Source organism: Coffea arabica, chromosome 3c, assembly GCF_036785885.1.
Source record: "Coffea arabica cultivar ET-39 chromosome 3c, Coffea Arabica ET-39 HiFi, whole genome shotgun sequence".
Lineage (NCBI taxonomy): Eukaryota > Viridiplantae > Streptophyta > Magnoliopsida > Gentianales > Rubiaceae > Coffea > Coffea arabica.
The window spans coordinates 7,854,473-7,879,158 of record NC_092314.1 but is presented as its reverse complement, the minus strand read 5'-3'; the positions used below and the strand labels follow the sequence as shown (position 1 = coordinate 7,879,158).

At 38.4% G+C, this 24,686-nt stretch overlaps 1 protein-coding gene and 1 pseudogene across 1 annotated transcript; both read left to right on the top strand.

The window, feature by feature from the left end:
* Positions 1-4,607: 4,607 nt before the first annotated feature.
* On the top strand, positions 4,608-9,759 carry LOC113736347 (putative late blight resistance protein homolog R1B-14). The gene is made up of 4 exons (XM_027263272.2): positions 4,608-6,241; positions 7,095-7,323; positions 7,829-7,936; positions 9,469-9,759. Exon 1 carries the CDS (start codon positions 4,680-4,682, stop codon positions 6,195-6,197), a length of 1,518 nt encoding a protein of 505 aa, XP_027119073.2. The 5' UTR covers positions 4,608-4,679; the 3' UTR covers positions 6,198-6,241; positions 7,095-7,323; positions 7,829-7,936; positions 9,469-9,759.
* Positions 9,760-10,777: 1,018 nt separating this feature from the next.
* Positions 10,778-23,127, top strand: LOC113688363 (CRM-domain containing factor CFM3, chloroplastic/mitochondrial-like; annotated as a pseudogene).
* Positions 23,128-24,686: the final 1,559 nt, after the last annotated feature.

Sequence of the window (24,686 nt, the reverse complement as noted above, 5' to 3'; positions counted from 1 at the left end):
ACTCTCACCTTCCAGGAGCGCCGCCCCCTCAGCTTAGCTCGCCGCACCCCACCCACGGCCTGCTCCATCACCGTGCGCCTCCTCCAGCTTCGTCCGCCGCACGCCGCGGCTCCCTTTCCCATCGCGCGCAGCTCCTCCTGAGCTCGCGCGCCTCCACCGCCACCAGGAGCTCGCTGCGCCTCTCTTCACTGACCAGCTGCGCCGCACCACCAGCTCTTCAGCCCTTCACCTGCGCGAGAAGCCGCCGCCTCAGCTCGCCACTCCGCCACTGCCATCGCGACAGCCCACGAGCCCCGCCTATTTCTCCCTCTCTCCGCCGCACGTCACCTCCACCCCAGCTCATCCGCCTCGCGTGCACCTCCTCCGTCGCGCCCCAGCTTCACCCCGCGCCGCCCTCCAGCCAGCTCCACCTCTGCACCTCCAAGCTCCACCGCCAGTCCACACAGCGCAAGCCACCTGTCAAATTTCTTTGACAGGTGGAGGTATTGAATTCTTCCCCAAATTAGTTTCACTCTCTGAAAGTTGTGGTTGAATTTCTTGATGGATAAACGAAGGTGATAATTTGGGCATTTTCTAGGGTAAATTTTGAACAGAGTTGGGTTTAATTGCTGACATAGTGGGGATATTTTCTGCTATTATTTGAATTTTTGGCCGGTTGATTAATTTTTCCCTGTGACTCACCAGTGGTACTGGTTGATTAATTTTAAAGTTTAAGTTCTTGCGGTTGTGTTGCTGCCATTGAATTTAATTCTTTCCTGTCTGTGCACCAGTGGTACTGGTTGCAGTGTTGCTTTCCATTTCTTAATCCTCTGTGCTGGACTGCCTATTCGATTCTTGAGTTTTGGTGCCTGAACTGTCTCTCGATTCTTACCATTAGTTGCTGGAATTGCTGGTTTCTTGGGTCATTTGCTAATTTTGGTGGGTTTAACTGGGTATTTAACTGTCCAATTGGAGACAGTTGTTGAGATTTTGGGTGGATATGTGTCCAATTGCTGAAATTTGTTGCTTTGTTTAGTTACTCACACTGCTCCTAGTTTGCTCGAGTGAAAGTGGTTGGACGTCCCTTGCCCGTGGAGTTTAACTGTTACATTGTTTGGGGTGCTCTCTGGTGTTGATTATATTGTTGAATATTATTTGGGTTTTGACTACTTGAGATTTCTATTGCATCTGGGAGATAAAATTTGCCGGCTCTTGTGCCAGTTCATTTGTTTGGGAATGGTTGGGGTTGATTTGGGAGGTAGTTTACAATTGCTTGTCGTTTTGATTTCTGCTCATTTTTGGTGCTACTTGGTGTGTTCGGATTTATCAAGTGCAGTGGGTTGGCCATTTGATTTAATTTTTTTTCCCTGTACCTGCAGCGGAGGTACTGGTTGTGGTGTTGACTAAAATTTCTTATTCCTTTATGCTTGACTGCCTACTTGATTCTTGGGTTTTAGTGCTTAAATTGTTTCTTAAATTCTAAACGGTGGTTGCTAGAATTGCCTATTGCTTGGCCCAATTGCTAGGTTTGGTCGTTTAAAGTGGGTAATTGAATGTCCAATTGGTGACATTTATTGAGTTTCACTTGCTCCGTTTGGTTAAATTCTTTGCTCTATTGGGGTCCCTGTTGGTATCACTTGAGTTCTGCTTTGTTAGTTTCTGTATCGTGCCCCTTGATCTTATTTTGACTGAATGGGAGACCCAGTGCATATTCATTCAATTTGCTGTGTTGTTAGGGTACTTTTCTAGCATTTTGGGTGCCTTAGGGGTGCATTTTATTGTTTAGTTTGGCTGTGTGATTTACTTCTTTTCTACATGTGCACCAGTGGTACTGGTTGTGCTGTTTGGCGTATAATTTATTCGTCTTATGTGCACCAATGGTACTGGTTGTGTTGGTAATCTCGGACTGCTTTGTTTCTACATCTGACTGAATTGGGGCCACCAGTGAGTATTGATTGAAATTGCTGTATTATTGGGATATTTGTATAGTCTCTAGGTGCCTAGGTTATGCATTTTGTTGATTGGGTTGTCTACGAGGGAGGCACCAGTGGCTATTAAATTGTTATTGTTTTGAATTTGCTAAGTGGCCTCTCCCACCGATGGCCTCTGATGCTAAGTGGCGCCACTTCCGAGATCAGGTTCACCACGCGGATGAGCAAGTAATGCATATCGCCAACCAGATGGCTCCAATCTCTAAGAACCTGGCCGCGTACTTCCACCATGTCTGCTTCACTCCCCCGTTCCCGCCTATCCCGTAGCCGCTTGAGAGGGAAGTTTCGTTTTTCTCTTCGCTTTAATTGCTATATTACCTCCATTGAGGACAATGTCGGATTTAGGTGTGGGGGGAGAGCTGTGGTACAGCTGGTATTTCTGGTGTTTAGTTTTTAGTTTTTTTTTTCCTTTATTTTCGTTGTTATTTGTTCTATTTTTTCGTTTATTTTCTTTTTTTACTTTTACTAGTGATCAGTTTTATATGAATACCAAGTTTTGATACTGGATTGCTGTTTTTAATTCTGCTATTGCCAAGTTTTAGTAATAAAAGGATATCAAGTTGATGTAGTTGAGTTCAGGAACATCTCTTTGGTGAATATCAATACTTGCTTGACTTTTCCAATTTTTGGTTAACTCTTCTAGGCATAGGGAATGATTGTTGGCATTCTTCATGTGAATTGGTCCAATTATTAATTTTAGTTCTCCATATTTGGAATTTGAGGCTGACTGCTGTTATTTTTAGTTGTTGTGTTATATGATTGTAAATAGAGTTGACTGTACTCCGCTAGTAGTTACTACTGAGTAACCGGGGATCTTCACCTAAAGTGTTGATTTTCGCGTCAAAAGGTAGTAGTTGCTATGAGTGCATGGTCTCGTAGCGATTGGAGCTGAGTAACCGGGCTCCTCCATCTATCAAATGTTGGAGTTCGCGTCAAAAGGCTCTAATGGCTAGAAACTAAGTCTTTTGTTATTATTGAAAAAGAAAAAAAAAATAGTAAAAAAAAAAAAAAGAAAGAAAAAAAGAGAAAAATAGAAAACGTGATAAAAAAAGGTGAAGGTTGTGTAAGTGTGTGTCTAAAGTCAGCTTACCGATCTATGAGTTAATGTTGAGATTTGGATTAATAGTTGGACCATTTGCTGATAAATGTGAGCAACCATTCCTTTTTCTTAGATTAGTTTGCTTGAAATTGGAGGAGTTGGTAGTTTATATGCTAACCGGAGTGATTTTTCTTGGATCTTGACCTGTGTCGCTTGATATATGATTTTCTTGGTGTCTTGGCAATACGGTAGTTGGAGTAACAGCCATGGTCGAATTTTGGTGTTCAATTGTTGTTCTCATGCTTGAGGGCAAGCATGATTCAGGTGTGGGGGGAATTGATAGGGTATAATTTGTTAGTAATTTTATTATTGATTTCCCCTTCTATCCCTGACAAATATTGTGTTAATTGCTGATATTTACTCATATTTGGTATTTGGACTTAATTTCAGGAATAAAGCAGAAAACTACCAAAAAGGAGGGACTTTATGGAAAATATGGAGATTTCTAAGGGTTTCAATGCTTGGGCTCTTGAATTGGTGGGGACCACAAGCTAGTGGAAGGCATCTAGTCATTTGGACTCTTAAAAGAAAGCTACGGAAAGAGACTTGGGGGCAAGAAGTACTTTGAAGGTTTTGTCCACATGTGTGGGGACCACCTAGATAGCCTTTAGTCATCTTTCTTTTATTGATTAAATAGGGATAACGTAGGGTAGGAGGGATATCTCTAGTTTTAGTTTAGTTTTAGTTTCTTTTCTTTCTTTCCTTAGACTGGCCTCTGACACACGCCAGGTGTTCGACAATATTCCCCAACGGGGAGATTTTCTCATGAGGCGTGGTTAAGCTTTTCTAGTTAAGGGGACAACTGAGGATTTGGTTCAACAATTACTGTGAGATCTAATTGATTTTAATTGCTTCCTTAATTTATTGATATTTATATGTTTCCTGCTTTTAATTGCTATAGCTCGTGTGAGTGATTGAATAGATGCGCAATATTTAATTATTCACATAGGCTATTTTGCTAAATAGGGATAATTGAATCCGTAATTGTTCGTTATCTTTGTCTCAATAGCAACTGGCGTAATTGGGTTTATGTCAGAGGAGCATACGATCTAACTTAAACAAACCCTCGTAGCGTGTTTGTTAGTTAGGATTGGGCCTTTCTAATTATTAATGCAATCTAGAAATTAAATCCTACGGTCGTACCTAGGGTTGTTTTTGGGTTAGAGAAATAGTTAACGGTCGTACCTTAACTATCGAAAAAGTAAGGAAAGGTTGGTTGTTTATCGCGTGCATGACAACTATAACTAATCTATTAATAAATGTTGGAATTATATTTGAATCGATGATCAGTTGCATGAACCATTTCTGATGTGTACCCTTGGCTAGAGTTTCCCCAATTATTTCTTTTAATTAATTATTTTCTGCAGTTAATTTATTTAGTTAGCATTTAATCCAAAACCCCCCACACTTTGGACTCCAGAAGAAACGAATTATCCCCAGTCCCTGTGGATTCGACCCTACTCACCGCTATATACAAAATCTGTATTTTTCTTAAGTAGCTAATTATTATTGCACAGGTTCGGCACCTGTCAATTTTTGGTCTTCTGCAAAGGACAGAAAAGAGCAAAGAATTTTGGGAAAACATTTTAGAAAGCTTGAGTTCCGAAATAATGAGTGATCCAGAAGCTCGGTGCAATGAAATCTTTGAACTGAGCTACAAGCACTTGCCAGGACATCTAAGAGCATGCTTTCTTTATTTGGGTGTTTTTCTGGAAGAAAGAGATATTCCTGTGAGTAAATTGATACGTTTCTGGCTTGCTGAAGGTTTCATTCCAAACACTGAATCAAGGAGATTGGAGGATATTGCCGAGGCATACTTGGTGGATCTAATTAACAGAAGCCTAGTAATAGTCTCCAAGAGAAGATCCAACGGGCAGGTCAAATCATGTCGCCTTCATGATCTTATACTTGTTTTCTGCAGATCGAAGGCCAAAAGTGAGAATTTCTTGCAGCTGTTAATGAAGTCTGATGAACCATATTCTTCTTTTCCTAGCTCAGATTATGGTTTTGAATTTGATTTTCACGATCATTTAGCTCCTGTAACATATAAGGCCTATAGATTGAGCATTTTTCTGAAGCGAAATCATTTTGTTGAATCAAGACCTTCTGGCCCGGGCACTCGGTCTTTGATATTCTTTGCCTCCACTGATGCAGAGCCCAGATGTCCCTATGACATCTCATTCATTTGTCACAACTTCAAATTTCTTCGGGTGTTGGATTTTGAAAGCATCAATATTGGTGTCTCCTTTCCTGTTGAAATTGGACTGCTGGTTCGGTTGAGATATTTAGCAGTGAGTGGGTACTTGCAGTATATCCCAAAATCAATAGCCAACCTCAGGAAACTAGAAACTTTGATTGTGAAGGGGTTGCGTGGTAAGGTTGTCCTACCAAAAACTATTTGGCACATGACAAGTTTAAGGCATCTTCATGTGAACATTCATGTTGCATTCAAATTGGATGATGAAGAGCTTGGAGGCTGGTATCAGTTGGAAAATTTGGTCAGCTTTTCCCGTCCATCTCTTTCTTGTGGTGAAGATAGTGAACAAGTAATGAAGAGGTTTCCATATCTTCGCAAACTGAAATGCATTTTCTTCGAATCACGGAAGTCTTCCAGTAATTGCAATCAATTTCCAAGATTAAGTTCTCTAACTCATTTGGAGTCGCTCAATATTTTTTACTATGGGAGGCCTATTAATACCACTGAATTCATTCTCCCATCCAATCTGAGGAAATTGACTCTTTCAAACTTTCACCTACCCTGGAATCGTATCTCGGCAATCGGGAAGCTACCAAAGCTGGAAGTTCTCAAGTTACTTTCTGGTGCCTTTGAGGGGCCGATATGGGACATGGGGGATGAAGAGTTCCAGGAACTTAAATTCTTGAAGTTAGACAGTTTGAACGTTGCCCAATGGAATGCTTCTTGTGATCACCTTCCCAAACTTGAACGCCTTGTCTTACAAAATTGCAAAGAACTTGAGAAAATTCCCCATGATTTTGCAGAAATATCTATGCTGGAAATGATTGAGGTGCACTGGTGCGGACAATCTGCAGAAAATTCGGCAAAAGGGATTGGGGATTCAACTGGGGAGATCAAAGTCCTAATCAGTAGTTCATATGTTAGATCGTGAACATATTATGGATTCCATCATTGCAATCTTCCACTCATTTGCAAGTACATGTCACTATTTTTCAGTAACTTATTCGTTTTTTCAATTCATTTCTGAGATGATATTTCTTCGTTGAGGAAGTGTGACTAGCTGAAAAGTATTAAGAACTTCAGTTTATGTTATGGAATTTTTGGGCCTTGTACGGACAGGTTAACCTTTTCGTAACAATGGTATCCGAGCCAGGCAACGAACCCAACATTCCAGGTTCGAATCTCGTAGAGGCTCTGCCTCCTTGAAGGGGGAGTCCCAAAATTACCAGGCCGTCGAGGGCGTCGGCCTCTAAGGAGGGACGTTTGTTATGGAATTTATGGGTTTTGTACGGACAGGTTAACCTTTTCGTAACAGTTTACCAAAAGAATATGAATTGGAAAGTTTTGATCAATCTGGATGGTCATTGACTAACTTTTCTTTGACAGTTTTACGTCAGTGGCTTTTGTTGTTTCTTACTGATACTACGTCTTTAGTCAGTTAAATTCATTTTTCTAGTTGGTTTTCATCTTCTCCTTTGGTTTTATACACTCACTTCTCATCACTATGCTAAGTTCAACAATTAGAGCTGGGAGTCCGTTAACTTTTTGTTTCTGCTGCAAAGACCAAAAGTGCAGAATGATTGTGGGTTTTTTTATTTCTAGTTCTTTTCTGCTGGTGAATCTTGCAGGTTAACATTGTTAACGAATCATGAGGATCATAATTTTTTGCTTGCACATCTTTGACATGTAACCTAGATATGTGTGCTTGAGATAGATCTGGTCGGGACTTTGTAAAAATTTCATAGTCAATTATGTGAGAGCAAGTCTAGAACTTGTGGCTTGGAAGATACATGTTGGAAGAAATTGAACAGCTATTTTGAACCTGCAGGTTTTGTTATGGAGAACAGAGTTAACGTTGTTAGCTGAGAAAGCTGGTTGCATTGCTCCAGTAACAACGTGCAGCACCAGAATGACAATGGTAATTCTCGGACGGATATAATCTTTTCAAAAAAAGTGCACTTGCGAAGATTGAAACTTGAGAGAGTCTCCTACTACAGACTAGTCTGCTCTGTTGAATCACCAGTGCAACCAAGCGCTTCATGCGAATGACCCTGGAGGTAATCTTCATTATTCTTGCTTTTCACTGTCAGGATATAGCTGTCTTTCTATAGCAATGCTTCCCTGAAGTAAGCATATGTTGAGAAGGGGAGGCGAGCCTAAAGGGTCCTAAAAACAGGAAATGAAAACTACCAAATCGAATGAGAAGAATAAAACCAATAGAGCATGTTATCTTTGTGGAGATTCATGTCAAGTCATCAAGAGATCTTGAAGTTTATCTAGATACTTATGTGGTCCAGGAAGTTGAGGAAGATTTAGATGTAAGCAGAAGCGTGTTTATTCTTTTCATCAATACTTTTTAAGATATGCTTCTTCTGAATCTATTTACTAGGAATGTATGATTAACTGCAAAACCTTAAATATTCAACAGACAAGATTTGTAGAATGTGGCATATTTGTTGAATCTGGACATTTTTTTTATTCGTTTAAACTTTTTTCAGAGTTTTACATCATTGTTTGTTTGTTGGTTTCATTGTTTCATATAAATTTTCTTAATTTTCTCAGAACTATTGGGCATTCCTTGAGAAAGAGGGGACTGAGTTTAGGGATCTGTTGAAATGCACTGGAGGTACAAATAGGGGAGTCAGTTACAAAGTAATTTGGGACCTACAGGTACTTCTTCGCCTAACTCATGACACAGGTGTAGCTTTATTGTGACAATAAGTTACAAAACCAAGAAGCTTAGTTTTCAAAATTGCTGTGGGAATGAGAAGCATGAGTAACTTATTTAAGCAGCAGATGCAGGATTCCATTTCTCTTTTCTTCTCAGATGAAATTACGAGAAGTCTGAAATAAAATTGCGTATCTCATATCAAGTCTAGTGACACTATATTCAATTGGACCAACAATGTTGTTTTATTGGATGCATAGTTGTCTAGTGACACCATCGACAGTCGTGCTATTCTTCTTTTATTTTGGCAAGCATTATTGATTCTGTTGCTGTTGCTTTGTCTTCCTATAGATCCTGGAAATGACAGTTCCGATGTTACTTAATAGGAGCATCAAGAGTTTATTTTGAACCTGCAAAAGAAAAAGCATGATAGTTATTTGTCTTTCCTGTCCAGAATTTTGTGAAAAGCATGCAAGACAGAAGCTTATTAGAAAACATCCCTTCCTAGAATGTTCATTTTTTGCTCTACAAGAGTGGAGTAATCAAAATTAGAGCAGTAGTTGAAACTAATGAGGGGAAGAAGTTTATAGGAACTTGTAGAATTGACTAATAATGTTTCAGTGCATATGCAAATGCAATTGACTCTTAATGAGGGGGTGAGGGGGTGCCAAGGCAAGAATTTCAATCTGAATTCTGAGCTTTTCTTTGTGCTCTCAATTATCTTTAAATCTGGTTGCTACCTTTTTCTTATTTCGAAAGGGAAAACTGCCCAGCTACTATCTAAATGATGTACATTGTCCGCAAACCATACTCAAGAAGCAAGGTGACAACAATGAGATGTGCTGGAGAGCATAATTATTTTACCCATATTTAGAGGGATTCATCACATGCTATTTATTTTGGGGTAAAAAACAAAAAAACTCCCTGTGGTAAATCTAATACACAGAAAAGCCCCTCGTGGTTTTAAAATATACAACACGACACCCCGTACTTTGAATTAAATTGTAAAGGTGACGGAATTCGTTAAACTTAACGGAAATGGACGAAATGACCAAAATGCCTTGATATAATTAAGCAAAAGACAACTCAAAAAAATTATTTGTTTTATTCTCTAGATAGAGAGAATTGAGGGTTAAGGGGTAGAACAGGTATACTTGTTAAAAATTAGGTATAAAATTTTTTTTTAGATTCCAATAAGTCATTTCCGTTAAGTTTTAACGGATTCCGTCACCTTTACAATTTAGTTCAAAGTACGGGGTGTCGTGTTATATATTTTGAAATCACGGAAGGCTTTTCTGTGTATTAGATTTACCACATGGGACTTTTTTATATTTTACCTTTATTTTGTAACAGAGCTTGTCTTTTAGAATCCTGGAGAGCATAACCTAGTTGCTGAGATTCTAAGATTTACCAAATTCACTTTTATGTCATTGTTGCCACAAGTCATCATACAAATGGTATGATATAGTTTGTCAAATAACTTGGTTAAAAACTGATCTTGGATTTCTTCTCCCTGTAATTCATAAAAATGCAGAGATGTGCTACTGGGACAGATCCAGTTATTCTTGATTTAAGAAGCATGGGAGAAGGTCAGGTTTGGGCAAATGGCCATAAAAAATACGCAGACATTGCATTCTTGCTTCTCCAAGAAATGGTTTCAGAAGAACCCCGTCTCTATGTGGGAAACCTGCTCAAGGCTTGTGTAATCTGCTCCTTTAGTAGCACTAATTTTGTGCAGTCCTGACATCAAGAGTCAAAAACTTTTATGCTGTAACAAGTTTAACATTCTTTCTCAGTACAATGATGACAATCGTTCCAACTATAATGCCTACTTTGGATGGAACCATTTAAACAAAAAAAAAAAAGAAATGAAAAATCCCTCTTAGGCAACAACAGCATATAAATCTGATAAAGTTTGTAGCTGATGCTTTTTGTAACTGAAATGCAAAAGAAAAGGAAGCAGAAATTTTATTAATTATCAACCCTGGGCAACCAGTTTTTTGTTTACGAATGGTTTTGTAGTATTTGGCATTTATGCTCTCTTACATTAATGTAAATTAGCTTTGAAGTGCATGTACTTCATTTATCATACTGATCAACACGTACTAATCAAGGTAAATAACTATATAAAGAAATTTAATGCAGGACCTCATATTCACAAAAGCACTCGTGGGCATGAATGGTTTTTCAGTTTTCAGTGACCAAGATTTGGCTAACAAAATTCAAAATGTATGATGCAAAACAACGCCTCGGATTTTGATACAAGCGAGGTGCACGTGTTGGTATCAAGAGTAATGGAATACTCTATTATTTGTTTGCTACACAGTTGTATAACTTATTAACCATATAGACTAAGGGCGGACGCCTGGTGTACACGTCGGACGTGGTCGTCCTCCGCGTGGCGGCTTCGGATTGGTTTGATGGTGACGTTGGCGGAATGCATTGGTTGCCGAGTGTTCTCGTTGCGCCTCAGCCTTCCTCCTTGCGTGGTCGTGCTCCTGTCTCTTTCGCAGGCACTGTTTTCCTCTGCTTTGCAGGCGGTTGGTTGACAGTCTCCTCTGTACCGGCTCCACCCACTTGAAGCTTTCCCTCCTTCTCCACTCTTCTTCCTGCACTCATTTTCCTTCTGCTCTCTGCTGCTGTGTTACCTACGCATCCTGAGCTTTCTCCCCTTCACACCGTACTATTTACTTTCCCCGTTTGGAAGACCCATCTTTCTTTTTCCTTTGGTCCTGTTTGCCTGCACTGTTGTTTCCTGCATCCTTAAGCTTCGGGCCGTCGGGCCCCTCTCTGCTCGGTCGTCCACCTCCTCTGCCACCAACTGCTTCTGTTTCCACTCATAAAATTATCTTCTTGCACGCGTCCTTTCTCCGCCGAATTTATTTTCGCGTGTTGCCTTCTCCTCCTTTTTCCTGCTACATTGCCTTGCCCACGCATCTTTTCCCCCCTCTTTTTCCCCCACCCTACAGCTCCCTTCCCCTCAGCAATCCCTGTTCCGCCTCCACCCCTTACACGCCACCTTCACCTGCTCTCTCCTCTTGCCTCCTGACCGATTAGGTTGCTGCCATGATGGCCCATGTTCTCGCTTCTGCTCACCTCTCCCCACAATCAAGCATTTTCTCTTCCCTTCCTGTTTTGCTGCTTTTGCTTCTCACCTCGCCTTGCCCTTGCCGCTGCACCGGGTAACCTCTCCTGCTCCTTTCCTGCTTTTCTCCGCCCTCTGCTCTCCGGTTTGTCTTTTGCATTTTTCTTTCCCCCGCGATGGTTCTCCATTAACCCCCCCTCCAAATTTTGCTCTGCATCGACCTCCCCTCTCTGAATTTTTCCTAAACCAGTATGTGTTCCCTTTTTGGTTCCTCAAATTTTCCCCGTATGCCTTTGTATGCTGCAGTTACACTCTTCCCTTGATTTCTTTTGCCATAAATTACTTTTTGTTGCTTGCAACTTTATGCACCTGTTTCTCAGCTCACGTGCGATTTCTTCCCCATATTTTTTTTAAAAGCTTTCCCCTCTTCTTACTTATGCAGGTCGATTTCAGCTGGTTCCTCTGCCTTGTTCTTCAGGTTCCACCTGTCTATTGCTACAGGTAATTTCCTTTTTATTTGCTTTCATCTGTTATGTTTCTTTTGTTCTTATTGTTATTGTTACCGGTTACTTCTGAAATGGCTTTAATGAGCATTCTGAAAATTATGTTATCAGCTTTAGTGTATTTCAAGATGTAAAGAAAGTGGAGGAAAAGCTTAACCTTGATGAGCAAATTGGAGAAAATGGTGCCAAGAAGGATGACACTCCGAATGAGCTGTCACAGACAGGTGAGTTTTTGTTTAATGGGATAGACAAGGGTGCTGAACATAGCAATAATGGGTTGGGGACTTTTCAGAATTATGTGAACGATTCAGGGGATACTAGTGAATCAGTGAGGTTGCCGTGGGAGAGTGAGAGTGATCAACAATATCATGAAGGGAAAAGATTAAGAAAAAGTAGCACTGAGGTGGCAGAGAAAGTAATACCTGAGCCTGAATTGAAGAGGCTTAGGAATTTGGCTTTAAGGATGGTAGAGAGAATAAAGGTTGGGGCAGCTGGTGTAACGCAGGCGATGGTGGACTCTATTCATGAGAAGTGGAAGCTGGATGAGGTGGTGAAGCTGAAATTTTAAGGTCCTACTGCCATGAATATGAGGTGGACACACCACATTCTAGAGGTTAGTTTTTCTTCATAGTCAGTTATGAATGTTAGCTTTTACTGCAAATACATGATGTCAGTCTTCCTTGTATCAGTTAACTGCTAGCGTTGATGTCTTTCTTTTATGCTGGTTGAAGTTAGCTTTACGTTATCCTATTCTATGGTTATAACATCCTCATTTGCAATAATTTCATAAATTTGCTTTACCATTACGACTGGTTCGAATGAATATTACTTCAGATTTGTATGCAATCGAGCCTATTGTATGCTTATATATAGTGTACTATGCCTTCTGTCAGAGTAGAACTGGAGGTTTGGGTTATTTGGAGATGAGGCAGTACAGTGGTATTGTACAGAGGCATGGGATACAAATTAGATTGTGTATGGTCGTATACTAGACAAGGAAAAAGGAATTTGAATCTTCAGGAGTTCAGGTGAATAATTTTGCTCGAAGCATCGGTGCCTCATGCTGTGCTGAACCATCGACTGCTAAATCTTATTCGAACAACCTATCAGTCAAAGAACTCAAGGATCTAAGTGAGCTCAACCTACTGCTGGACGGACTTGGTCCGCGGTTCAAAGATTGGTCAGGGCATGAACCAATGCCTGTTGATGCTGACTTGCTTCCTGACGTTGTTCCTGGATATAGACCCCATTTAGGCTTCTACTTCATGGGATAAGACATGGTTTTCGTGAGAAAGAAATGACATTTTTCCGTAGCAGTGCCAGAGTATTGCCTCCACATTTTGCCCTAGGTGTGTGCCAACTCATTTGTGCTTTCTCTTTGTTTCAGATATTGAGTACATATCTATGGAGTATGTTTTTACAAATATCTAGGAAGAAACAGACAACTGCAAGGTCTGGCATTGGCAATGTTAAAGTTGTGGGAAAAGTGTGCTATTGCAAAGATAGCCATCAAACGTGGTGTACAGAATACTTGCAATGAAAGAATGGCAGAAGAACTCAAGGTTGGACATCTGAATCCCTACATACATACATACATACATATATATATGAGTTAACGAATATTTTCACTTATGAATATGTTGAAGAGTGTGAACATTTGCTTGCTCACATTTTTAATTTCTAATCTGATTCATTGAATCTCCAGTCACATTAAACGCATGGACAAATTGTTGAACCTGAAAATGAGTGAAAGCACCATGAACTGTCTGTTAGTTTTTCTTTTATTTGTATTTGCATTTCAGTGTTTAAATAATCAGCTTCTGAGCAAGTCTTCTTTTTTGCTTGGTGCTCTTAAAAGAATTTGTTCCAGTCATGCTAATCATTTGAGAAACAGTAGTTTGCTTTCTTTTTCTTTTCTTGTAAGGAATGTGATGTCGTTGGTTGATGCACATCTTTCTTGCTAACAACATTCTGATTTGATTCGCTTAGGTATTAACTGGAGGTACACTATTGTCAAGAAACAAGGAATATATCGTATTTTACAGGGGAAATGATTTTTTGCCATCTGGTGTTAACACAAACATTGGTGGAAAAAGAGAGAGAAATTGTTCTCCAACAGGATGAGGAAGAAATAGCGCGTCAGAGAGCATTGGCCTTGATTGCGTCAAATGTCGAAGTTGCTGAACGGCCTTTAGTTGCCGGAACACTTTCCGAGACATAGGCAGCAACCTTGCGCTGGAACAACCAGGCAACTGGTGAAGATTTAGAGAAGATGATGAGAGATTCAGCTGTAGCAAAGCATGCTGCTTTGGTTAAATCTCTTGAGAACAAGCTAGCTACTGTAAGTGGCAATATATTAAGATGTGTCTTTTTTTTTGGAAAATGCAGGCACTACTTTTAGCCCATTGTGAATATTTGGCTCTATATAAACTTTTTGCTATTTGCAGGCAAAAGGGAAGATAACGAAGGCCGAGAAGGCTTTATTGAAAGTGCAAGAAAATTTTGAACCTGCTGAACAACCCACTGACTTGGAAACTATAAATGATGAGGAAAGGTTTTTATTTCGGAAAATGGGTCTGAGTATGAAACCATATCTGTTTCTAGGTAACTATTGCTGTTCCTTGAGCTTTACTTATTAGGAAATCTATCTGCTGTAGCCATGTAGTGGGACCATGCGATCTAAAGTCACCAACGTTTTCTTTTCATATCAATTCTGCACTGCTATTTTGTCCAGTTCTTTTGTTTGTGTATCATTAATCGGTAACAGATGAAAGCTAGGAATTAACATGTTCTGGTTTTTAGGAAGGAGAGGCATTTTTTATGGTACCATTGAAAATATGCACCTGCACTGGAAGTACAGAGAGCCGGTGAAGATTTTTTTGGAACAAAAAAGTCTCCCACAAGTCATATAGCTCCATTTTCTACCGCTAATTTTCATTCTCGCCAATATTACTAGCTAAACGTTAATTGGGCATGTATACCACCGCGCACAGCGCGGTGTTACCACCTAGTTAACAATATAGATAAAGAGGGAACCGCCCCCTGCCACGTTGGATGGTCGTCCGCCCATGTGGCAACTGGAGATTGGCTGGAGGTGATATGCCACTTGGTTGTCCTCCCTCTTGTATTTGTTTGAGGGCTTTTCTTCTTTCCTCCGATAAACCAAACGACGACGTCGTCTGTTCCTTCTTCTTCTTCTTTTTTTTTTTCTGTCTTTCAAAACGTAGCAGCATCAATCAATGTCAAGAGGTCTTGAAGACTGGTTCCTATACAGAACTCCATTTTGTCCTCTAGACAAAACTCCATTTTTTCCATGAGACCCAGAAGTCTCTCCTCAATTTCCGGCATTTGATTGTACTTGGGAGAGATTGTAATCTCGATTGGAGGGTCCAGATTTATTTCTTCTTCTGATGAGTGGGTGCTTAGAATTTGATGGACGATGGGCTCGAGATAGAAAATGGTTGGTAATCTTCTTCCCCTTTCACTCTCGATTCTCTCTCTTGTTCTTCTTCATCTTCCTCCCTCCCTCGAGTCTCTTTATGGGTCTTTTTTTTGTTTGGCTACTCACAAGTTTTATTTTCTCCCCTTCATTTTCCTTTTTTTTTATGCATAGTTTCTTCCATTTTTGTTGCCGTGACTTTCCTGTAATTTTTTTTGGGGTTACTCAAAAAATCTTCAACACCCTCTAAGAAGAGGAAATATAGGGGTTTTGTGTTGAAGTTTTTCTTTTGGGTTCCATTTGGTTTGTTTCTCATCATTTCATCCTATGCTGGTTTCTTTTTGCTCCTACTTGCTTGCTGTGTTTGCTGGTGATTTGAGACCCCAGCAGCCTGAGAATAGGAGAGTTTTGCTGCGATTTCTTGAAAATTACTAGGCTCAGGGACATGGTTGACGAAGAAGAGGATGAAAAAAAGAGATTGAAGAAGGTCTGAAATTCTAGGGCTTGTAGCGGCCAAAACTTGATAGGCATGTGGATTCCTAAAGCGCCTGATAATTTTTTCCCCACAATTCGGGAAAATTTTATACTATGATGGCTCTAAAAATACAGAGTTTTCTATCTGAATCTATCAATTTTTTGTGCTCGCCCTGATTCTCTCCCTCTCTCTCTCTCTCTCTCACTCTCTCTCTCTGTATATACGGGTCTCTGTTGGTAATTAGTTTTTCCATCACTGCCTTCCGGACCTGGTGATGAGATCTTCTGTGAAGGTTCTTTTTTATTTTTATTTGTTTTGATAATTTTTCCTTTTCTTGAAATTTCTTTAATTTTTTATTAGTTATATTTTGATTTTTTTTGTGGTTCGATTTTTAAATCTCAAATATCAAAAGTGCTTTACCCCATATTTTTATGACCATGGATCCTTTTAGTTTTAGTTTATCCCTACAATCATTAATGATCTAAGATTTTAGCTCCGAGGACTTGGACCATGGAGGGGTTTTGTCTTAGTTGTTTGGCATTCTCCATTTTTTTTCTCACCATGTAAATGGTCTCTCACTTTCTTAAACTTTGACTCTTTAAATGATGACCTGCACTTTCTTTGCAAAAGTGACCTGTTGAATGCTCTGGATTACTATCATGGAAATAAAATTTGCTTGTAATTTCTATTTATTTCATATATACTGAAGGCTCATCTTATTTATTTTTTTGCGTACCCCCCTCCCCCTTCTTCTTTTCTATGTTAATGAAAGTGTGACAATGTGTGGTTTTCTCCCTTTTTTTTCCATGCAGGAAGTTCTGTCTATCTGCCCCTAATTTGATATCTGACCCCAGGAATGTGCATGGCGCTTCAAGCATTTTTATCTCCTGAATCATAGGGCTACCTAAATGTTTTGACCGGGTATGTCCTCATTTTATTTGCTCATCTTTGCCTTCGGACTCAGCTTCTATTGCAATACGGTGGAAAGGCTTATAGAATTGGGAGAAGGGCTTGTGCTCATGATGGCATGACAACAAATGATTGGGGAAACCCATGAATGCTATCTTTATCATTGGATATTTCCTGATGAGTGTGGTTCAGGTTTCCTTAAAGAATGATTAATTGGTTGAAGCTACTCCCACCTCTGTTGCTCATCTTAACTGATAAAAATCACCCAAACTTTTTTTGCATTCAGGTTACTACTCCTTACCAAAAATCTTAGCTTTTAGATATGGAGCAAGGTCACCATATGAACAAGAAACTTTTGGTCAAAGCTTCATGGTTTTTTTTTTTGAAAAAGGATACATAAAGTATGGCCCGTTTATTGATATATAACATCCAGCCTTTTCTTTGTCATTCTTTGGTCTTGGAATTATGATTCTTATCACAAAAATGGTACAATCGACAACCTTGTTTCCCCTAAAAAACCATGTCTCTATGATTGTTTGCTGCATTTTATCTGATTAAATGGCTTTATTATTTTTTTAGTTGCTGTGATTGGTAGATGCTTGATGTCACTGGAACAGTTGCTTAGAGTCTGCATAGAGCAGATGTACCTTACATCTGATTGAAATTCTTGAACTATCAAATGAAGTTTATTCACTCCCTTTATATTTTCAATATTTTAGATATGAGGATGGTTCCATGGCCTGGTGGGATGTAAGGAATCCAGGGGTTCCAATGAATTCTGTTAAGTTTCATAAAGAACCAGGTATAGTGGTGCTGGCTCCATATACATCATGTTATTTGTTGATTGCGACTTCTCTCTCCCCAAGAAACCCAACAAAAAAAATTGAGATCTCGTTCCTTTTTTGCAGTTTTGAGCCTTTGTATTGATGGGGCATGCAGTGGTGGTATCTCTGGAGCTGCTGATGAAAAACTTGTGTTTTTCTATTTGGATTATCAATTGGTAAATTCAAGCTTGATAAATTCTTATCCCTAGCATGTTAAGTCACTTTATTGCATGGCATCTTTACACTTTCAGCTAACAGGATGTGGCATGCTGCTGTTAGTCATTGCTGCCTTTGCCTTGCAAAAAAGAAATATAAGAGAAGATAAAAATATCACGTGCCATTTGTTTACAACTCCTCTATGGTGTTTTCATTTCCTATTCTTGAAGTAAATTTGATGCTAATATACCTCAATCCAACAATCTTTTGTTTTGCAATTGGTGACTATTTAACATCAGAAGGTGCCTATTTTGAACTTTAATTTTCTTAGTGTGAGGATTACTGTTTTTCTTAATTTTGCATTCTTGACTTCCAAGTGGTCTCATAATAGTCTCCTCCTCGTCTGGCAAATGCCAAGTGATCACGAGATGTTATGCTCGTTTGTAATGTGTCAGATGCACCTTACTTAAAAACAAGTTCAGAACTTCCTGGTTTGCAATTTTGAAGGATTTAAATTGCAGTTGGTCTAAAAATGATGATTGAATTGTAGTTTGAACTTGAGCTGCATGTGATAGGCATCATTGACATGCAATATTTCTTTGAGCAGCGGCCAGCGGGTAGGAGGAAGAGACTTTTGGTCATTTTTAATGTCTTAAATTTCAAATTTCTAAGTTATGCATCTTTCTACCGGCTTGCGATATAGGGATCAGCACTGGTCAAGAAAGAAATTACATTGGAGCGACCTGGAATAGCAGGAACATCAATCCGGCCAGATGGCAAAATTGTTGCATTTGCTCGCTAGGATCACCGGTTAGTCACTCTTGGACTTTTTTGTGAGCCGCCCTGTTCAGAAAAATCATCTTTGTTTTTTTCATATGGTAGCTCATTAGTAATTCATGTAATTTTTGTGAATATTAAATAGGAGCAACCCTGAAACAAAATTTAAGACCAATTTTTAAGATAAGTATTTTTTATTGTCGGGCAAATTCCACTTTACCCCCCTGTGGTTTAGCGTTTTTCCACATAACCCCCCTATGGTTTCAAAAGCTATACATGACCCCCTTATGGTTTGGATTAAAGTGTCAAAGTAACGGAAGTAGTCACTCGTAACGGCGTCACCTAAAATGTCAAAAATACCCTTATGTAAGGTTGAAATTTATGTATTAACCAAGGGGGGTTATGTGTATATTTTGAAAATCATAAGGGGGTTATATGGTAAAGTATTAAACCATAAAGGGGTTATATGGTAAAATATACAAATCATAGGGGGTTAATGTGTCATGTATTTATAAGGATAATTTCGACATTTTTAGAAATTCCGTTACGAGTGACTATTTCCGTTACTTTGACACTTTAATCCAAACCATGAGGGGGTTATGTATAGCTTTTGAAATCATAGTGGGGTTATGTAAAAAAAGGGTAAACCACAAGGGGGTAAAATGTAATTTACCCTTTATTGTCTTTCACTTTGATTGACCACATTGATTGACACAGTTGGCTTCAGGTTTGTCTTCATTTTTTTCTGGTATTTTTTGTGATTTTTCCTTGGGCTGACATTGGCAAGAAAAGTAGCTATGCGAAAGAAGAAGAATGAACAGCAGTTGATGGCAGGTTTTTTTTTTTTACTATTTGCTATTTTTTCTTGCATAGATGTTTGTTGCTGTCGTGGCTCATGAATGGCATTGTTTTGGGTTTTCTGAGTTTTTTAGAATTATAGAAATAAAGCACTTTTCATCTTTGTTTGTACAATCTCTGTTTCTTAGGTCTCAAAAGTGTTTTTTTTTTTTTTGCTTTTCTCTGTTTTATCTTCTGCTGCAATTTTTTTTGTTGAATATGTGGTGAACTGTGATAGAAATAAAGCATTTAGAATTATAGAAATAATGCTCTTTTTATGCAGCGAAAGCGAACTGTGATAGTTTGACAAATGGAAAGAATGAAATGAGGCTCTTTTCTCAGTATTTTTACTTTGTTTTGGTTTAGCTCACCTGTTTTAAAATTGATTATTTTGCACCTTTCGGTATATTATCAGATGTAAGTCATCCTTCAGAAAGACAAGGATTGGTGGCTTCATGTTATCTTAGTGTTTTTGTCACATTTTTAGAAAAGCTTTTTTTTTAAAAATGATTCTACTATATCTGCTACTTGGTTAGGGATGATGTGTAATTATCATATCAAATTGTTTGGAAAGTTTGTTATGTTGTTATAGGGAGTACAAAAACTTTACAAAAATACTAATTTATTCTTTGTAATTTTTCCCCTTCTGATTTCTTGTGTATTAGTGGAAATCTTATGTGATTATATGTGTCCTTTCATGCGGTGCATTGCGTTGTTGTCCACTTGCTTGGGGTGGTTCGAAATTCTCTCATGTGTTCACCTATGGTGCAACAAAGGTAACTTTAATTGTAAGGCTCTTTAATTCTTTCATCATTAAAGGTATGTAGCTTGTTAACATATAGCTAAGCTACTGCATCAGGGTTTGTAGGACTCATTAATCCTTTCATCGTTAAAGCTACTCTCTCTATGTATACTCTGAATTTGTTCTCATTCTGCTTCTTTCTTATTTCTGTTTAATGGAAAACAGGCATAGCATGGATCACAGCTTGTGTTGAAATGAGTTTTAAGAATGACAGAGATTTTTATTTGGCCTGTCCAAACTGTGAACGGCCTAATAATTTTCAATACACATAGGAAGTTTTATGCAGATATTGTCACTCTGTTGTTCACCTTTTACCTAGGTACATAAGTAGATATTGACATCTCATCTATTTTCGCAGACCTTTTCTTACCTTTTTTCTAATTATTGTATAAAATTTAAATCATGGTTCTTTATCTTAATTATTGCTAAAAACTTAATTTGACCAGCTTTGTTGCGTCTAACTTGCATGGAAGAATGCTCATGTGCTGCATCAAACCTTCCTGTCCCAAGTTTAGGGCACTTAAAGAAGTTGCCTTCACTATAATGAATTCTCATATTTGGTTGAAATTTTCGGCATTGACAATGCGAACTTCAATAGCCTCAATATTTAGAACTGATAATAATAAAGAATGCAGGGTATGCAATCAATATAGAGACGTCCAAGAAGCTTTACAGACACTTGAAATCATTCCTTGTTAATCCTCTCCCACTGTTTAACAGGCAAATAAATGGCAGCAGCCACAAGAATGATCGAGAGAATGCTGCAAATAGGATTGGCAGATATCGATACAGCTTAGCCTATTCCTCTTTGAGTAGTTATTGGAGCCTTGAAAGCTGATTTTGTTCCAATCTTGACACTAAGTTCTTTCGTTCTTTTTATAATTTTATCAAATTGGATTATGTACTTTGAATGTAATTTATATTCTATAATGTGCTTCCTAATTCATGGTATTTAATAAACATTTGGGAAGACCATTTTAACTCCTGTATTAATTATTATTTTGACCTAAAACCAAGTTCTTGACATAGATGATTTGCAATCATAGTTTACTTAGTATTGTATAATTTATTTTCAAGCACAATTTACATTGCTGCTAAATAATCCTGGGCACAAAGCAATATTGGGCATTAACACCGTGCATTTGCACGGTGATCACCTCCTAGTCAACCTATATAGTAAAAGCACGAAAGGATTCGTTAAGGAGGGTGGTGGTTGTGCTGATGTGGTTGCTTTTTATTCGCTGGGGGGTCGTCCTCCATCACGTGGGGCTCGCGTGCTTTCGCTGGGAGAGGAATTCGGATTCTTGCTTTTGTCCGCTGGAAGGAGAAGTACAGTTCTTGCTTTTTGTCCGATAGACGAAAATGAAGACTAGCTTACCTGCTAAGTAAGCTTATGGCGGTTGGTGCTGGTTTGATTGATGACAAGTGTTGGGTGATGGGCTCAATGTGGGTTGGCATTATTTTACAATATTGCCCTTCTTTAACAAATATGGTGTGCCAAAACATTGGCCTTTTTGCCGGTCCTTCCTCAATCTATAGCTTTTCTTTGTACGTGTGGGTCCCGATTCTTTTTCTTCTCAGAAGGTGATGGGATTTGATGGTAGATGAGGGGCTCAAGGCGAATGGGACTGGTAATCTCCTTCTTTCTTGGTTTCTCCTTTCATTTTTCTCTTTTTCCTTCATCTTCCTTTTCCCTCTTTCCTCTCTCAAGTGGTAATGGTTAATTTCTTCTGTTTTTCTGCCTTTTTATCAACAGGAAGTTGTCAACTTGAGCAATTAGAAGTGACAAGCGTGGAACGCAGTGGAGCAAAGCAAGGCGTAGTTCTTCCTGTTTCTGGATCAAGTTTACCCGATTTGAACACTTCAGCTCAAGTATCTTTATTCTTTCAGCAGCCTTTTACAGATCTACAGCAAGTGCAATTACGGGCGCAAATTTTTGTTTATGGGTCCTTGATGTGAGTCCTATACTGAAATCGAAGATACATACACAATATGGCATGTGAAGAAAGTAAATAAATTCTGGTCATTAGGCATAGTTATGTTTGTCCGCAAATAAGACCTGAGTCTGGTTTCTTTTCCTGATACCTATCTCTTGCACTTCCTCAACTTTTATACAAAATTCTTATGTCATGTCTACCTACTGGCATTTGATTTAACTATATTTTGAAATTATGATGGTGCAGACAAGAAGTAGCACCTGATGAAGCTTGTATGGTTTCGGCATTTGGGATGTGTGGTTCGTGTATTCTTCCTTCTATTTTGTTTGTCCTTGTATATATCTGTTAGCATCTGTGGTAACTAGCTTGAAGCTTTTCACTAACAGGAGGTAGGAGCTTTTGGGAGCCTGCTTGGCGGGCATGTTTGGAAAGGCTTCATGGCCCAAAATTGCATCCAGGCAGGTCTGAGACCCCTGTACAATCACGTTCAGGTACTTCATGACTTTTTGAGGTTTTTGAAGGTTTTGTTGTTGCTGAAGCGTGTTCCAATTTGCTCCAATGTAGGTCCTAAAACTTCAGAGCAGGGAAATAAACAGGGTTTGAGCCAAAGCAAGGTTCTTTCAACGCCTGCTGCTAGAGTGAGCAGCAAGAGTTGCCCTTCTCCTGTTGTTAATCCAATGATACCTCTTTCATCACCTCTATGGAACATACCTACTCTCTCCTGTGATGCTCTGGCATGTTAGAGGCCCTGTTCTTGATTATCAGGCACTTTCTCCACTGCGTGCTTATCAGACACGGCCTTTGCGTGACTGGGGTGGAAATGCAACTTCTTGGGCATCGCAGCCCCCTTTCCCTGCTTCATGGGTTTCCTCTGCTCAAAGTTCTGCTGTAGATGTCAGTGCTCGGTTTCCTCCAATACCCCTTACAGAAACAGTAAAATTAACACCCATCAAAGAGTCATCTGTTTCAGTTTCTTCCACTGCAAAACTTGCTTTGCCTGATCCCACAGCTCATGATTTGAAAAAAGTCTCAGGTTCACATGGCCCGTATTCTACTGATCCAAAATCTAGAAAAAGAAAGAAGACTTCTAGAAAACTTTGCAAGTAGAGTTGGCTTTGTTTATATTTTTTATTTTTTTCTTTGAGTATTAGATTACTGCTTTGTGTGGGTGTTTTATTGTTATTAATGTTGCTACTTTGATTGTGGATTATCTCAAAAAAAGAATTTGATATTGTCATAGGCTTCTGCACTAGAGGACATGTTGGATACGCCAGTACTAGACCATTGCTCAATGAATAATGGTGCGCTGCTTATGATGTTAACAAGATTGTCATACTGACACTTTGTTCTAGAAAAAGATATGTACACAAGGCTATTAATTTCTAACATACTCTAAGATTTGAGTGAGCGAGAATGCAAATATTGGAACCTTGGAAGCTGATTTAGTTCCGATCTTGACATTTAATTTTTTTTCTTCTTTTTATATGTTTAGCAAATTAGATTGTGTATTTATGAATGTAATTTATATTTTATAATATGTTTCTTAATTCATGACATTTGATAAGCATTCAAGAAGATCATGTTAATTGTTGTACTAATTACTATTATCCCTTACTTCCAAGTTCTCAAAATAGAAAATACACAATCTTACTCAAACATTGTACAATTTATTTTCACGTACAACTGACATCGTTGCTAAACAATGCTGGGCACAAAGAAATCTTGGGCATTAATCGCGCGGTGATCTCCTCCTAGTTTGTAATGAATGACAAATTGCAAGTTTTTTTCTTTGTTTTTATTTTTGTTTTTGTGATAACGATAACAGTCGTATAATTTACTCTAACTTACTTTAGGGAAAAGGGGAGTATAATCAATGAAAAATTTCGTCGAAAGAAGTCATCTGAAAGTGACAATCACAAATTGCAAGTTTTTCAAAATGGCATAAACTGTACTGATATGATTGCAATTCATGGGCAAAAAAGGTCACCCATGACACAACACATAATCATACACACACACACTTTAGAACCACCAATATGATTTGGTGATTTAGTTTTTCTTTCTTAAAATGCCCTTATTAGTAATATTAAAGACTTTAATCTATTTCCAAACAATAATGTAATTCTAAATAGTATTGGAGCTTTTTATGTAATACCAACCTTTAAGTTTTGTTTTAGAAGTAGAATCTCTTGCGGAATAGAAATTGATTTGGAAAGGTTAAAGGTTATAAGTCAATTCACCTTTTTTTTTTTAAAAATTTTTTTAGCAGAAGAATGTTGGAATTTTGAAAACCGGGAGATTAGATACCTAAGACCTCTAATTCCTGAGGTCGCAACCTTAATAATCAGACCAAGGCCTCCTCACAATAGGTTAATTTACTTGAAAAATTTTCCGCTAAAATTAGTGATCAGGCATTAGTTAGGCCATATTCTTAAAAAATCTGGACTAACTTCATGTATATCAACCTTCTTAAACTTTTATAAATTCCTACCAAGTTGATTAGAAACTTTTATAAATTCGCTGTCTTATTACTTAACATTATATTAAACAAGTTGCCTATATCACTATATCAGTGGATGCATATCCAACAAAGTTCAAAGCTAAATTTAGTTCAAAGAATCATATATTTTGTTTTTCTTTTCCGTGATGTTACTGCTTTCAAAAGATACTTCCAAAGGCGGACATTGCTGACATATATCTAATTCTAAATCAGTATTAACAGAATAAGTGACCCATTAATGACTATTATATTATGTTCCCAAGGTCCTTTTTCTAATCCATTAATGGCTACGTCATGCTCCCACGGTCCTTTTTCTAATTTTTTTGTCGTTATTCATATAATATAGGCCTTTATATTTCATCTAGGAAAATAAACTTGCTGATGTAAATTTTTATCCTGAATAGAGTTTTAAAAATTGATTCCAGAATTAGTGACTTGGATGTTTTAGTTAAGAATAAAATTCTATTAAGGTAAACTTCCTCCAATGGAATTTGGTTTTGCATGGAAT